This window comes from Bubalus bubalis, chromosome 18 (genome assembly GCF_019923935.1).
Source record: "Bubalus bubalis isolate 160015118507 breed Murrah chromosome 18, NDDB_SH_1, whole genome shotgun sequence".
NCBI classification, from domain to species: Eukaryota; Metazoa; Chordata; class Mammalia; order Artiodactyla; family Bovidae; genus Bubalus; species Bubalus bubalis.
Window position 1 is genome coordinate 43,133,872 of NC_059174.1, and position 15,493 is coordinate 43,149,364.

At 41.7% G+C, this 15,493-nt stretch overlaps 1 protein-coding gene across 1 annotated transcript in view; it reads left to right on the forward strand.

The window, feature by feature from the left end:
* GPATCH1 (G-patch domain containing 1) overlaps nucleotides 1–15,493 on the forward strand; it is a 55,187-nt gene that overhangs the window by 3,006 nt on the left and 36,688 nt on the right. Inside the window, exons 2-4 of the mRNA XM_006061380.4 lie at nucleotides 4,535–4,669; nucleotides 13,214–13,299; nucleotides 14,947–15,107. Of these exons, the coding sequence (XP_006061442.4) occupies nucleotides 4,535–4,669; nucleotides 13,214–13,299; nucleotides 14,947–15,107 (382 nt within the window). The remainder of the gene's footprint in view (nucleotides 1–4,534; nucleotides 4,670–13,213; nucleotides 13,300–14,946; nucleotides 15,108–15,493) is intronic.

Genomic DNA, 15,493 nt, shown 5'->3' on the forward strand with positions numbered 1-15,493 from the left:
ATTGTTGTGCAACAGAAACTAACACAACACTGTAAAGCAATTATACTCCAATTGAAAAAAAAAAAAAAAAAGAGACAATGACTGATCTGTATACACAGACTCTTAGACACATAGATGCTCTGGCCTGGAAGAAAGGGGCCTTGGGGCTTATCTTCCCTTAGATATATTCACTTGGCTTCTCATCTCCAGCTCATCCTGCACTCAGATTAATTTAGGACCATTTTTTTCTTCCCTGGTGCTGTGATTCTCCCACTTAAAACTGTCTTTGACTTCCAGTCACCCACAGGACATACCTGGACCCTGCAGCACTGTGTTCCATGGCTGCTGCACCATCTGTCCTTCTTATGTATGTGTTTATTTAGTTTTGGTTGTTCTGGGTCTTCATTGCTGTGTGCAGGCTTTCTCTAGTTGCAGCGAGCAGGGGCTACTCTTTGTTGCTGTGCAGGGCTTCTCATTGTGGTGGCTTCTCGTTGCAGAGCACAGGCTCTAGAGCATGGGCTCAGTAGTTGTGTTGCAAGGGTTCTGCTGCCCCACAGCATGTGGGATATTCCTGGAGCAGGGATCGAACGCGTGTCCCCTGCATTGACAGGCGGATTCTTAACCACTGGACTACCAGGGAAGCCCCCATCTGCTCTTCTGCTTCCATATTCCATGGCTTCCTTCCAGTCAGATTCTATTACTTTCTCTAACATCTTAACTTCCCCTTTTAGACCTTCTGTTTACTGTTGACTGATGGCATGAATGCCTCTGAGTGACTCTGATGTTGTGGGCCTTGCACATTGTCAGAGCAGTTCCTATATACGCAGGTCTCCTCTGCTGGACTCTGAGTACCCTGGGAACAGGAGTGGAGTTGTGTTTAGTTTTCCACACCCAGGTCTAGAACAGACCTGCTTCCTCCGGAAGACCCTCAGTAAACTCCTGGTGGGGGTCAAGTAAAGGACAGAATGGGTTGCGTCCCTGACCTGAGTTGAAATCTGATTTCAGTTTTGTGCTTATTGGTTGTGGAACTTAAGGCACTTCTTTAATCAGAGCATCCTTATCAGGGTGCGATAGATGAGATAATATGTGTGAAAGGAAAGGATTAGGTATTATTAGTAGTGATAATTATCACAGGGCCTCCCTAAAATGCCACCCCCCCCTGGAGTTTTCTTGTGCTGTAATAAGAGGTGGTGCCTCTCGCTCAAGAGCCCCATGGACCCCAGTGGCTCCCACACTGCATGGCCCCCAGCATCTGCTGCTGGGTTCTGCTTAGTTGTTGACCGATCTCATCTCCGTTTTCAGCTCAGGGTACCCGGAGAACCAAGCAAGACAGAACCTTGAGTTGGTGGGACCTGTCCTCTCTCTCAGGGAGAAGGCAATGGCACCCCACTCCAGTACTCTTGCCTGGCAAATCCCATGGACGGAGGAGCCTGGTAGGCTGTACTCCATGGGGCCTCTAAGAGTCGGACACGACTGAGCAACTTCACTTTCACTTCTCACTTTCATGCATTGGAGAAGGAAATGGCAACCCACTCCAGTGTTCTTGCCTGGAGAATCCCATGGACAGAGAAGCCTGGTAGGCTGCAGTCCGTGGGGTCGCACAGAGTCGGACACGACTGAAGCGACTTGGCAGCGGCGGTGGCGGTCCTCTCTCACCTTAACCCGGTGGTTCACAACTAGGGATGAATTTGCCCCCCAAGGGAGTTTTGGCAATGTCTGGAGACATTTTTGGTTGTCATGCTTTATTGGGACAGGGGTGTTACTGGCATCTAGTATTACAGGCTAGGGATGCTGCTAACCGTGCTGTGGTGTACAAGTCAGTCCCGCCTACCTAGGAATTATCCAGCACGGAGGCACCACTCCAGCTTAGCCTGGAATCGTGCCAGGTGCGCGTGCAGTAATGGAGCGTGTGGGCTGCGTTTCTAAGAAATGGTGAAAATCGTGGACTGGGGGACCCAAGTTGTGATTCAGTTCTTGAGAATGAAATGAACTTTCTAACTTATACTAACCAAGCTTTGCTATGGCCAGCGACTGTGCTCAGCTCCTCACATGTGGTTTTTAATCCTTAGCACCATTCTACAAGGTGGTTCAGTTATTACCCTAATTTTGTAGTCGTGGAGATTGAGGCTTAGAGAAATCAAGAAACTTGCCTAAGGTCACAAACCTAGCAAGTAGGAGGGTAGATTATATTCTAGAAATGACCTAAAGCCTCCATAAGCTACAAGTAAGAGTTTAGGACTATGAGGCTAAACATTTGCTTACTTTTTGTTCCATTATCCAGAAGTAGTGACTGGCTTAATTATTGCAGTAACAGGTGCCCATGGGCCTTAGGACATGTCTTACCTACTGTATGTGCTGCTACTTTGTTGGTGTTCAGTCACCAAGTTGTGTCCGACTCTTTGAGATCCCGTGCACTGCAGCTTGCCAGGCTTCCCTCTCCCTCACCATCTCCTAGAGTTTGCCCAAGTTCATCTCCATTGAATCGGTGATGCCATCCAACTATTTCATCCTCTGTCACCCTCTTCTCCTTCTGTCTTCAATCTTTCCTAGCATCAGGATCTTTTACAGTGAGTCAGCTGTTCGCATCAGGTGGTCAAAATATTGGAGCTTCAGCTTCAGCATCAGTCCTTCCAAGGAGTATTCAAGGTTGATGTCTTTTAAGAATGACTGGTTTGCTTTCCAAGGGATCTCAAGAGTCTTCTCCAGCACCACAATTTGAAAGCATCAATTCTTCGGTGCTCTGTCTTCTTTACTGTCCAGCTCACACATCTGTACATGTCTGCTGGAAAGACTGTAGCCTTGACTACTACCAATAGCAATAGAAGCTGGTACTTTATTTTTTTTTTAATTTTTTTTTTTTTGAAGCTGGTACTTTAAAGATATTTATTTGTGTGTCCCTCTTTTTACCAAGCGCTTTACATGCATTTTCTGATCTAATTTGCATAACGACTCTATGAAATAGATGTTGCTATTAGTGTCGTCTCTGTTTTACAGATGAGGAAGTTGAGGCACAGAGAGGTTAAGATGACCAGAATCGCAGTGCTAGTAAAGGTGGGCTGCTGTGACTCCACTCGGAGCACTTAACTACTATGTACCGTGTTTTCTGAATTGAATGTTTGAAAATAACTTGATGGTTACTTTTAATTTTCGACGTTTTCATTGGAATTGATAAAATTAGGCAGTATTTTGTGCTGTGGTACCTGAAACTTTAAACATAGGGAATTCATAGGTGAGGCTGAAATTTTTGTTTGCTTGGGTTTTTTTGGCTGAAAATCATGGACTGAGAGCCTGGTGGGCTACACAGTCCATGGGGTCAAAAAGAGTTAGACACAACTGAGAGACTAAGCACATAAGCACACAAACACATATGTCATGTGAGATCTTAGTTCCCCAACCGGGGATCAAACCTGAGTCCCCGGTGATGGAAGCCCAGAGTCTTAACCACTGGACAGCCAGAGAAGCCTGAAGGCTAAAATGTTTTAAATTCCTTTTTTGTTTGTGTGATATTTTGTTGGACTTCTCTGATGGTTCAGACGGTGAAGAATCCTCCTGCAATGCAAGAGACCCGGGTTTGATCCCTGGGTTGGGAAGATCCCCCGGAGAAGGGAATGGCTACCCACTCCAGGATTCTTGCCTGGAGAATCCCATGGACAGAGGAGCCTGGTGGGCTACCATGGGGTTGCAAAGAGTCCAACACAACTGAGCTACTAACACTCACTCACTAGTGTGTATGATTTAGCAACTCAGCCCTTTCCAACAAAGTAGGAAAATGAATAAATTTAAAAGAACAGTAACTGTAGTCCATGGGGTTGCAAAGAGTCAGACACAACTTAGCAACTAAACAACAACAACAAAACTATGGAATCAAGAGAGTTCCAGAAATAAGGAAACTTAAGCTTTGGGGAAAATGGGCAATATCAGTGGGAAAATTCTGGACTCAGGGATACCATGAATTTCCAGAAGAGATGTAGAAGTGCTTCTCTCTGCCATAACCCTCTGCATGCCCTGTGCCACTCCAGCAGCTTGCCTGCCTGACTGCCAACATGTTTCACCTCCATGGGTTGGAACCCTCACCCCAGTGTGATTCAGTTTCATAATGGAACTTAGTGGGAAAATCAGGCTATTTTTGCTAAAACATATTTCTAATATAAATATTAAAAGAGATATCTATAATTTTTCTTAGAACTGTAAAAGAAAAAATATATAAAATATTAAATATATTGTTTTAATTGATAAAATATATTGTTTTCTAAGCTACACACTCTATTAAAATCTAGGAAAAGCAATGTGAATTATATTTGAAACTACAAGAAGTGAACAATTCATTATGTTTAAGAGATGATCTTTGGGACTTCTCTGGCAGTCCAGTGGGTAGGACTCGGTGCTTCCACTGTGGGGGACCTGGGTTGGATCCCTGGTCAGGGGACTGAACTTCTGTGAACTGTGTGGCGTGGCCAAAAAATAAATAAATGAAACAGTGATCTTTGCCCTAAATCCTCTATAACCTTCCACCGCCTTCTCTCTCATTCAAAAAAATTTTTTTTTTCTTTTTCAGGTGAGAGACCAAAGAAGCCAATTCCTCTCCAGGATCAGACCGTCAGAGATGAAAAAGGAAGGTATAAACGATTTCATGGAGCCTTTAGTGGAGGTTTCTCTGCTGGTTACTTCAACACTGTTGGCTCAAAAGAAGGTAGGATTTTCTTAATTACAGCTACTGTATGGCTAAAGCAAGTGATTGAAATATAATAAGATTTTCACTCCTCTGCCCCCCTCACCCCCACCCCCAGCAATGCTCCCTATAAAAAAACTTTAAAAAACATGTTAGTATAGGGTTAGCTGAAAAGTGTGTTTGGGTTTTCCCGCACAGTGTAATGGAAAGGCACTGGCCAACCCAGTAAGTATACTGTAGTCGTTTGTGTTCTTTGGATGTTTCCAGAGTGAACTTGTGTGTTGTTTATTGATTACAACCTGCAGGTTCGACTTTAAAAAAAAAATAGATACATCCTAACCAGATAATTGGACTTCCCAGGTGGCACTACTGGTAAAGAACCCAACTGCCAATACAGGAGACCTAAGAGAGGAGGGTTCAATCCCTGGGTCGGGAAGATCCCCGGGAGGAGAGCGTGATAACCCACTCCAATATTCTTGCCTGGAGAATTCCACGGACAGAGGAGTCTGGTGGGCTACAGTGCATGGGGCCGCAGAGAGTCAGACATGACTGAAGTGACTTAGCACAGCACAGCGCAACCAGGTGATTAAATGATGATGGTGACTTCTGGTTTCTACTCTATCTCACCTCGGGCAGGGCTCTCAGGCAGTCACTCAGGGCACCATCGCCTCACATGACTCAGTGCCTAAGGAGGGCAAGTGTCCCAGCTATTCTGTGGGTGAAGACACTGCAGGTCTTGACCCTGGGGTCCACAGTATCACCTGTCAGTACATGTTGTCCACCTGGAGAAAAGAAAAATCAACCAAATTTTTTACATTATGCAACATCATAAATTCTGTACTGTTTAATGTATGTTTTTAAAAAATGTTTTAACAGAGAAACTGAAAGAAAATGACTTATGTATATCAAATATGAATTAAAATGACTGGTTAACTCACCTAGCAATTATTAAGAACAAGATGAGCCAAATCTGTAATAGATTTTTTTAAAAAATTACTCATACATAACAATGATAGTAAAATAAAGATGGAAAACAATACAAGAAAGTGGAAGGTAGAAAGCAGGTAAGAAAAATAATTAGGTAAATAAGATGGTTTAAAGTTCAATATCAAGAATGTATAAAGATCAATTCAGTGAGCAAATGATCAAAGTATTTGAACAGTTTACTCCAGAAATGTTACATAGAATGTTCAGCCTTATTATTATGAAAAGCAAAATTAGATATCTAAGGCACTATTAAAGAAGCATATTTATAAAATGTTAAAAATGGCAGTAGGGCTGGTGAAGAAAGAAATATACGAGCACACTACTGATGGTTATAATTACAGCTGTATGTATATTACAATCAAAAAGTAAGACCAGCTCAAATGATTAGTCTTCACACATAGACTGTGATATGTTAATACACTGGAATATCTCCTTGCCTTTGGGAGTGACAGAGTCAAGCACTGTGCAGCTACAGGGCAAAGACTGTAGGAATCCAAAATGGGGAAGCTGCCCGGCCCAGTGTATTCCCTGGGAGAGCTGACCTTCACTCTCCTGGAGTTCCTCCCAAATTGTCCTGGAAGCCTGCTCCGCCCACATACTGGGTATAGGTCTGCTCCATACTCCTCAGCTCCTCAAGACTCTGGCAGGAAGTCAGAAAGGACGTGAGAGAAAATTAAAACAGTTTATCTTAGAGGGTTCTGGATAAATTTGACCTCCAGTGCAATTTCTCTCTGCAGGCACGGCACAGGCTTGGTAACCATGAGTGGGGAACGGGGATGTTAGTTATAGGACTCGGGAATTTGATGGAGTTGGGGGCCTGGTATGGATGGCCATTGCTGACCTTAGACTGTGCTGTGCTAGGTTGCTTGGTCGTGTCTTAATCTTTGCGATCCCATGGACTGTACCCCGCCAGGCTCCTCTGTCCATGGGATTCTCCAGGCAAGAATGCTGGAGTGGGTTGCCATTTCCCCCTCCAAGGGATCTCCCCAACCCAGGGATTGAGCCCAGGTCTCCTGCACTGCCGGCGGATTCTTTACTGTCTGAGCCACCAGGGAAACCCACCCTTAGACTAACCAGGTCGCATCCTTTCATGGCTGACTAGTGCACCTGACGTAGTGTTTCTTTGATATGTTAGTGTGTGTGTGTTAAGTTGCTTCAGTCGTGTCTGACTCTTTGCAACCCAATGGACTGTAGCCTGCCTGGCTCCTCTGTCCACACAATTCTCCAGGCAAGAATACCAGAGTGGGTTGCCATGTTTTCCTCCAGGGGATCTTCCCAACCCAGGGATCGTACCCGTGTCTCCTGTGGCTCCTGAATTGCAGGCAGATTCTTTACTGCTGAGCCACCAGGGAAGCCCCTTGATATATTAGTGTATTTTGCTATCCTGGTGGTCTCAGAGATGTCCTTCCTTTTAAGGTGATCTTACATCTTTCTTCTCAGATCTAGTTGGGTTCCTTTCACTGTTTAACTTTCTTTTTTTTTAATTTATTTTTTTATTGAAGGATAATTGCTTTACAGAATTTTGTTGTTTTCTGTCAGACCTCAACATGAATAAGCCATAGGTATACATATATCCCCTCCCTTTTGAACCTCCCTCCCATCTCCCGCCCCATCCCACCCCTCTAGGTTGACGCAGAGCCCCTGTTTGAGTTTCCTGAGCCATACAGCAAATTCCTGTTGGCTATCTATTTTATGTATGGTAATGTAAGTTTCCATGTTACTCTCTCCATACATCTCACCCTCTCCTCCCCTCTCCCCATGTCCATAAGTCTTTTCTCTATGTTTGTTTCTCCATTGCTGCCCTGTAAATAAATTCTTCAGTATCATTTCTCTAGATTCCATATATCTGCATTAGAATACGATTTTTTCTCTTTCTCTTTCTGACTCACTTCACTCTGTATAATAGGTTCTAGGTTCATCCACCTCATCAGAACTGACTCAAATGCATTCGTTTTTATGGCTGAGTAATACTCCATTGTGTATATGTACCACAACTTCTTTATCCATTCATCTGTCGATGGACATCTAGGTTGCCTCCATGTTCTGGCTACTGTAAATAGTGCCGCAATGAACAATGGGGGTATATGTGTCTTTTTGAATTTTGGTTTCCTCAGGGTATATGCCTAGGAGTGGGATTGCTGGGTCATATGGTGGTTTTATTCCTAGTATTTTAAGGAATCTCCATACCGTCTTCCATAGTGACTGTATCAGTTTACATTCCCACCAGCAGTGCAAAAGCTTTCCCTTTTCTTCACACCCTCTCAAGCATTTATTGTTTGTAGACTTTTTGATGATGGCCATTCTGACTGGTGTGAGGTGATATCTCATTGTGGTTTTGATTTGCATTTCTCTAATAATGAGCAATGTTGAGCATCTTTTCATGTGTTTGTCAGCCATCTGTTTGTCTTCTTTGGAGAAATGTCTGTTTAGGTCTTTTTCCCACTTTTAGATTGGGTTGTTTTTCTGGCATTGAGTTGTATGAGCTGCTTGTATATGTTGGAAATTTATCCTTTGTCTGTTGTTTCATTTGCTATTATTTTCTCCCATTCAGAGGATTGTCTTTTCACCTTGCTTATAGTTTCCTTTGCTGTGCAAAAGCTTTTAAGTTTAATCAGGTCCCACTCGTTTACTTTGGTTTTTATTTCTGTTACTCTAGGAGGTGGGTCATAGAGGATCTTGCTTTGATTTATGTCATCGAGTGTTCTGCCTATGTTTTCCTGTAAGAGTTTTATTGTTTCAGGTCTTATATTTAGGTCTTTAATCCATTTTGAGTTTATCTTTGTGTATGGTGTTAGGAAGTGTTCTAATTTCATTCTTTTACACGTAGCTGTCCAGTTTTCCCAGGACCATTTATTGAAAAGGCTGCCTTTGTTCCATTGTATATTCTTGCCTTCTTTGTCAAAAATAAGGTACCCATGGGTGCATGGGTTTATTTCTGGGCTTTCTATCTTGTTCTGTTGGTCTAGATTTCTGTTTTTGTGCCAGTACCATACTGCGTTAATGACTGTAGCTTTGTAGTATAATCAGGAAGGTTGTAGTATAATAGTCAGGAAGGTTGATTCCTCCAGCTCTATTCTTCTTTCTCAAGACTGCTTTGGCTATTTGAGGTCTTTTGTATTTCCTTATGAATTGTGAAATTTTTTGTTCTAGTCCTGTGAAAAATGCCATTGGTAGTTTGATAGGGATCACACTGAATCTGTAGATTGCATTTAGTAGTATAGTCATTTTCACAATATTGATTCTTCCTATCCAGGAACATGGAATATCTCTCTGTTTATGTTGTCTTTGATTTCTTTCATCAGTGTCTTATAATTTTCTGTGTACAATTCTTTTGTCTCCTTAGGCAAGTTTATTCCTAGATATTTAATTCTTTTTGTTGAAATGGTAAATGGGATTGATTCCTTAATTTTTCTTTCTGATTTTTCATTGTTAGTATATAGAAATGCAAGTGATTTCTGTGTATTGATTTTGTATCCTGCAACTTTGCTAAATTCACTGATTAGCTCTAGTAATTTTCTGATACTATCTTTAGGGTTTTCTGTGTACAGCATCGTGTCATCTGCAAACAGTGAGAGCTTTACTTCTTTTCCAATCTGGATTCCTTTTATTTCTTTTTCTTCTCTGATTGCTGTAGCTAGGACTTCCAGAACTACGTTGAATAATAGTGGTGAAAGTGGACACCCTTGTCTTGTTCCTGATCTTAGGGGGAATGCTTTCAGTTTTTCACCATTGAGTATAATGTTTGCTGTGGGCTTATCATATATGGCCTTTACTATGTGGAGATAGGTTCCTTCTATGCCCATTTTTTGAAGAGTTTTAATCATAAATGGGTGCTGAATTTTGTCAAAGGCTTTTTCTGCATCTATTGAGATGATCACATGGTTTTTATCTTTCACTTTGTTAGTATGGTGTGTCACACTGATTTGTGTATATTGAAGAATCCTTGCATTCCTGGAATAAACCCAAATTGATCATGGTGTATGAGCTTTTTGATGTGTTGCTGAATTCGGTTTGCTACAATTTTGTTGAGGATTTTTGCATCTGTGTTTATCAGTGATATTGGCCTGTACTTTTCTTTTATTGTGTTGTATTTGTCTGATTTTGGTATCAGGGTGATGGTGGCCTTGTAGAATGAGTTTGGAAGTGTTCCTTACTCTGCAATCTTTTGAAAGAGTTTTAGAAGGATAGGCATCAGCTTTTCTATAAATGTTTGATAGAATTCTCCTGTGAAGCCATCTGGTCCCGGGCTTTTGTTTTTTGGGAGATTTTTGATCACAGCTTCAATTTTAGTGCTTGTAGTTGTGTTGTTCATAATTTTTATTTCCTCCTGGTTCGGTCTTGGAAGATTGACCTTTTCTAAGAATCTGTCCATTTCTTCCAGGCTATCCATTTTATTGCCATATTGTTGTTCATAGTAGTCTCTGATAATACTTTGTATTTCTGCATTGTCTGTTGTAACCTCTCCTTTTTCATTTCTAATTTTGTTGATATGATTCTTCTCTCTTTTTTTCTTGATGAGTCTGGCTAAAGGTTCGTCAATTTTGTTTATCATCTCAAAGAATCAGCTTTTAGTTTTATTAATCTTTACTATTGTTTCTTTCATTTCTTTGAAATTTATTTTTGCTTTGACCTTTATGATTTCTTTCCTTCTTCTAATTTTGGGTTTTTTTTTGTTCTTCTTTTTCCAGTTGTTTTAGGTGTAAAGTTAGGTTGTCTATTTGATGTTTTTCTTGTTTCTCGAGGTAGGATTGTTTTACTATGACCTTTCCTCTTAGAACTGCTTTTCCTGCATCCTGTAGGTTTTGAGTTGTCGTGTCTTCATTGTCATTTGTTTCTAGAAATTTTTTGATTTCCCTTTTGATTTCTTCAGTAACTTGCTGGTTCCTTAGAAACGTGTTGTTTGATCTCCACGTGTTTGTGTTTCTTACAGTTTTTTTCTTGTAATTGATACCTAGTCTCATAGCGTTGTGGTTGGAGAAGATGCTTGATAGGATTTCACTTTTCTTAAACTTACTGAGGTTTGATTTGTGACCCACGATGTGATGATGTCTCCTGGAAAATGTTCCATATGCACTTGAGAAGAAGGTGTATTCTTCTGCATTTGGATGGAATGTCCTGAAGATATCAATGAGATCCATCTCATCTAATGTATCATTTAAGACTTGTGTTTCCTTATTAATTTTCTGTTTTGATGATCTGCCCATTGGTGTGAGTGGGGTGTTAAAGTCTCCTACTATTATTGTGTTACTGTCAGTTTCTCCTTTTATGTCTATTAGTGTTTGTCTTTTGTACTGAGGTGCTTCTATGTTGGGTGCATAGATATTTACAATTGTTATGTTTTCCTCTTGGATCCCTTGATCATTATTTATTTAGTGTCCTTCCTTATCTCTTGTAATCTTCTTTATTTTAAGGTCTATTTTGTCTGATATGAGGATTGCTACTCCAGCTTTCTTTGCTTCTCATTTGCATGGAATATATTTTTCTATCCTCTCACTTTCAGTCTATATGTGTCTTGAGGTCTGAAGTGGGTTTCTTATAGACAGCATATATATGGGTCCTGTTTTTGTATCCATTCAGCCAGTCTGTGTCTTTTGGTTGGAGCTTTTAATCCATTTACATTGAAAGTAATTATTGATATATATGTTCTGATTGCCATTTTCTTAATTGTTTTGGGGTTGATTTTGTAGGTCTTTTTTCTTCTCTTGTATTTCTTGACTATATAAGTCCGTTTAACATTTGTTGTAAAGCTGGTTTGGTGGTACTGAGTTCTCTTAACTTCTGCTTGTCTGAAAAGCTTTTTATTTCTCCATCAATTTTGAATGAGATCCTTGCCAGGTACAGTAATCTTGGTGGTAGATTTTTCCCTTTCAGTACTTTAAAAATATCCTGCCATTCCCTTCTAGCCTGCAGAGTTTCTGCTGAAAGATCAGCTGTTAAGAGTATGGGTATCCCTTGTATGTTACTTGTTGCTTCTCCCTTGCTGGTTTTAATATTCTTTCTTTGTGTTTAGTCTTTGTTAGTTTGATTAGTATGTGTCTTGGTGTGTTTCTCCTTGGGTTTATCCTGTAAGGGACTCTTTGTGCTTCTTGGACTTGATTGACTCTTTCCTTTTCCATGTTGGGAAATTTTTCAACTATAATCTCTTTGAAATTTTTCTCATACCCTTTCTTTTCCTCTTCTTCTTCTGGGACCCCTGTAATTCGAATGTTGGTGTGTTTGATATTGTTGCAGAGGTCTCTGAGACTGTCCTCAGTTCTTTTCATTCTTTTTACTTTATTCTGTTCTTCAGAAATTATTTCCACCATTTTATCTTCCAGCTCACCGATTTGTCCTTCTGCTTCAGATATTCTGCTATTGATTCCTTCTAGAGTATTTTTAATTTCAATAATTGTGTTGTTTGTTTCTGCATGTTTATTCTTTAATTCTTCTAGGTCTTTGTTAATTGATTCTTGCATTTTCTCTGTTTCGTTTTCAAGGTTTTTGATCATCTTTAATGTTGTTATTCTGAATTCTTTTTCGGATAGTTTGCCTATTTCCTCTTCATTTATTTGGACTTCTGTGTTTCTAGTTTGTTCCTTCATTTGTGTAGTATTTCTCTGCCTTTTCATTATTATTTTTTTAAACTTACTGTGTTTGAGGTCTCCTTTTCCCAGGCTTCAAGGTTGAATTCTTTCTTCCTTTTGGTTTCTGCCCTCCTACGGTTGGTCCAGTGGTTTGTGTAAGCTTGTATAGGGGAGATTTGTGCTAAGTTTTTGTTTGTTTTTTGTCTGATGGCCAAGGCTGAGGGAGGTGGTAATCCTGTCTGCTGATGATTGAGTTTGTATTTTTGTTTTGTTTGTTGCTTAGATGAGGCATCCTGCACAGGGTACTACTGGTGGTTGGGTGGTGCCGGCTCTTTTATTCAAGTGGTTTCCTTTGTGTGAGTTCTCACTGTTTGATACTCTCTAGGGTTAGTTCCCTGGTAGTCTAGGATCTTGGAATCAGTGCTCCCATTCCAAAGGCTGAGGGCCTGAACTCTGTTTATCCATGCAGCTTTTCATCCACTCAACCATCAGGTGTTCTGATGATCCCTCTGTGCTCCAGGCACAGAGCTCTGAGCTGAGGACTCAAAGACGAAGGGTTCCTGCACGTAAGAGAGTAAGGGAGTGTGTATTCTCACTCTGATGACTCTTCTGGGAGCCTCCTTTTGAATTGCTGGCTCAGGAACCCAGACTCCTGCCGTGTTGTGGCTCCATCTTCCTCTAAGTCCTTGGAGTTCTCTCTGTTCAATCGTCTCAGTTCAGCTTAGTCACTCAGTCGTGTCCAACCCACTATTTAAGTTTCAATGTATAATTTGATTTCTCTTGGTTGCAAATTCTTCTGGGGAAAGAAGAATTTCTCACTGTATCCCCTAAGTTCTGACCACAGGGCACTTGGAAATTAATCAGTTTATGTGGCCTAATTGTGTCTATGTAAGCAGTGAGCTGAGAAGTCACTGAGAATTTGTAGTTATTGGAGGTTTCAATTCCATGTGTGTTATTTAGTCATAAACCAAAATACCATTTATGATTATAATGTTCTAAACTCTTTTCTTTCAAGGATGGACACCCTCTTCCTTCGTGTCTTCACGACAGAACAGAGCAGACAAGTCTGTTCTTGGTCCCGAAGATTTTATGGATGAAGAGGTGGGTGTGCAGAACTATAACCAGCACTTTGCCAGTGGGATGTGGGTGGGTGGTTGCTGTAGCACCTTCTCTCTTCCTAGAAAGTCCAGTGTACGATCTCCTCTTTGTAAGATTTTATCTTTTTGGTATTTGGACTTTATAGTGCCCTGTATGTGAATGGATTCTTGTTCATTGGTGTAGTGCCTGAACAGGCTGGTGCCAGTTTCTAAAGTCAAGAGTGTAAGCAGAAGGTCATATATTGGCAAATTTACTTGAAAATGCCCCAATTGCCCCAAAAGTGCAACGTCTGCTGAGCTGAGTCCATAGCCTTCCACTGCGACTCTTAAAACACATACTGCTGTTTCAGTTCAGTTCAGTTTAGTTGCTCACTTGTGTCCGACTCTTTGTGACCCATGAACCGCAGCATGCCAGGCCTCCCTGTCTATCACCAACTCCCAGAGTTCACCCAAACTCATGTCCATTGAGTTGGTGATGCCATACAGCTGTTTAAGGAGGAGTAAATGACTGGAGAAAGAAGTGAAAGGAAGTCCCATGCAGGCATTTGCGTGTCTCATTAAAGCGACCATGACCGCCAGCTTCTTAGGGTAAACAGTGGGGGGTTCTAAAGTGGTCCTGCAGCCCAAAGGTTGGGCTCTGTTTTCTTGTAAAATTAAACCTGTTCTTTAAAACCTATTCATGGGTTCATTTGTGATAAAGATTAAGTGAAGTGCTTACATGGGCATGCTTTAGGCTGCAGGTGAAAGGCCAGGGGTGGCCCTTTTCCTGTTTGACCTGCATTATCTATGAGGAAGCCTATCTAATGAAACAAGTCTGGATGTCAGCAGGGTCCCAGGTTCTTAGTAGTCTTCTGCACGTCAGCTTGTCCTTACACGAGCTCTCTTTGCCGTTGTGAGGTGGCTGTGGTAGTTCGAGGTGGCACATTTGTGATGACGTTACCCAGCGGAAGGAGGACTTTCTTCTTGGAATCTTTTCTTGACAGCAAAGAAACCATCTGGTGGTTTTCCCTCACATCTGCCCTGGTGAATTCTTTTACACCCATTCTTAAAGCAGTCCCTGGCAGGGAAAATGGGATCAGAATGCCTGGCTTCGATAAGACATGAACCACTGCCCCCCTCCTGAACCCTCCATACCCCACCAGAGACACCAATCCTGAAGTGCACGGTGGCTCAGAGCAAGGCTGGTGCCTGGGCAGCCTCAGGGTGCTGTGGGGAAAGAGGAAAGGGCCTTGGTTGTTGGACAGGCTGCCGACGGTAACTGCTTCAGTAAATGCAAAAGCTCCTAACACTAAGCTTGGCACAGAGGTGCTCCTGAATACTTGCTGACTGCGACTCTAAAATTACCCTCTTCACACTGACCTTTGAGATATTGTCCAAGAAGAACAAACAATACAGCCCTTACTTCCTGTCTTCCTAGCATGGCATTGCCTGTAGTGGCTTCACTGAGCAGCCACCGTCAAGCAACTTTGTTGTTGGCCGCTGGCCTTAACTTATCCAAAATTACTGTGAAAATCAGCTTCTCTGCTGATCCTTAACTCAGTTTCATAGTTTTAACATTTTTTTTTTTCAGAGAAATAAAGCCATGTGATGTATCATACTCAATTACTTTCCAAATAATGTGAGTAATTCTGTTTGTCTTTTTTTTTTTAAGGATCTTAGTGAATTTGGGATAGCACCTAAATCAATCGTTACCACAGATGATTTTGCTTCTAAAACCAAAGATCGGATACGAGAAAAGGCCCGGCAGTTAGCAGCGGCTACTGCCCCTATTCCTGGAGCCACTTTGCTTGATGACCTGATAACACCAGCGAAGTAAGAAGGATTTTTTTGTAATTAATCCATTTATATGGCTGCAGTGGGTCTTGGTTGAGGCTTCCAGGACCCTTGATCTTGACATGCAGGCTCTTTTAGTTGCAGCTTGTGGGATCAGCTGGTAGAGAATCCCCCTGCAATGCAGGAGACCTGGGTTCGATCCCTGGGTTGAGAAAATCCCCTGGAGAAGGGAAAGGCTACCCACTCCAGTATTCTGGCCTGGAGAATGCCATGGACAGCATAGTCCATGGGGTCGCAAAGAGTGGGACACGACTGGGCGACTTTCACACACTCACTGTGGGATCTTTGGTTGTGGCATGTGTGATCTCGTTCCCTAACCAGGGTTGGAAACCAGTCCCCTGCATCGGGAGTTCAGAGTCCTAGCT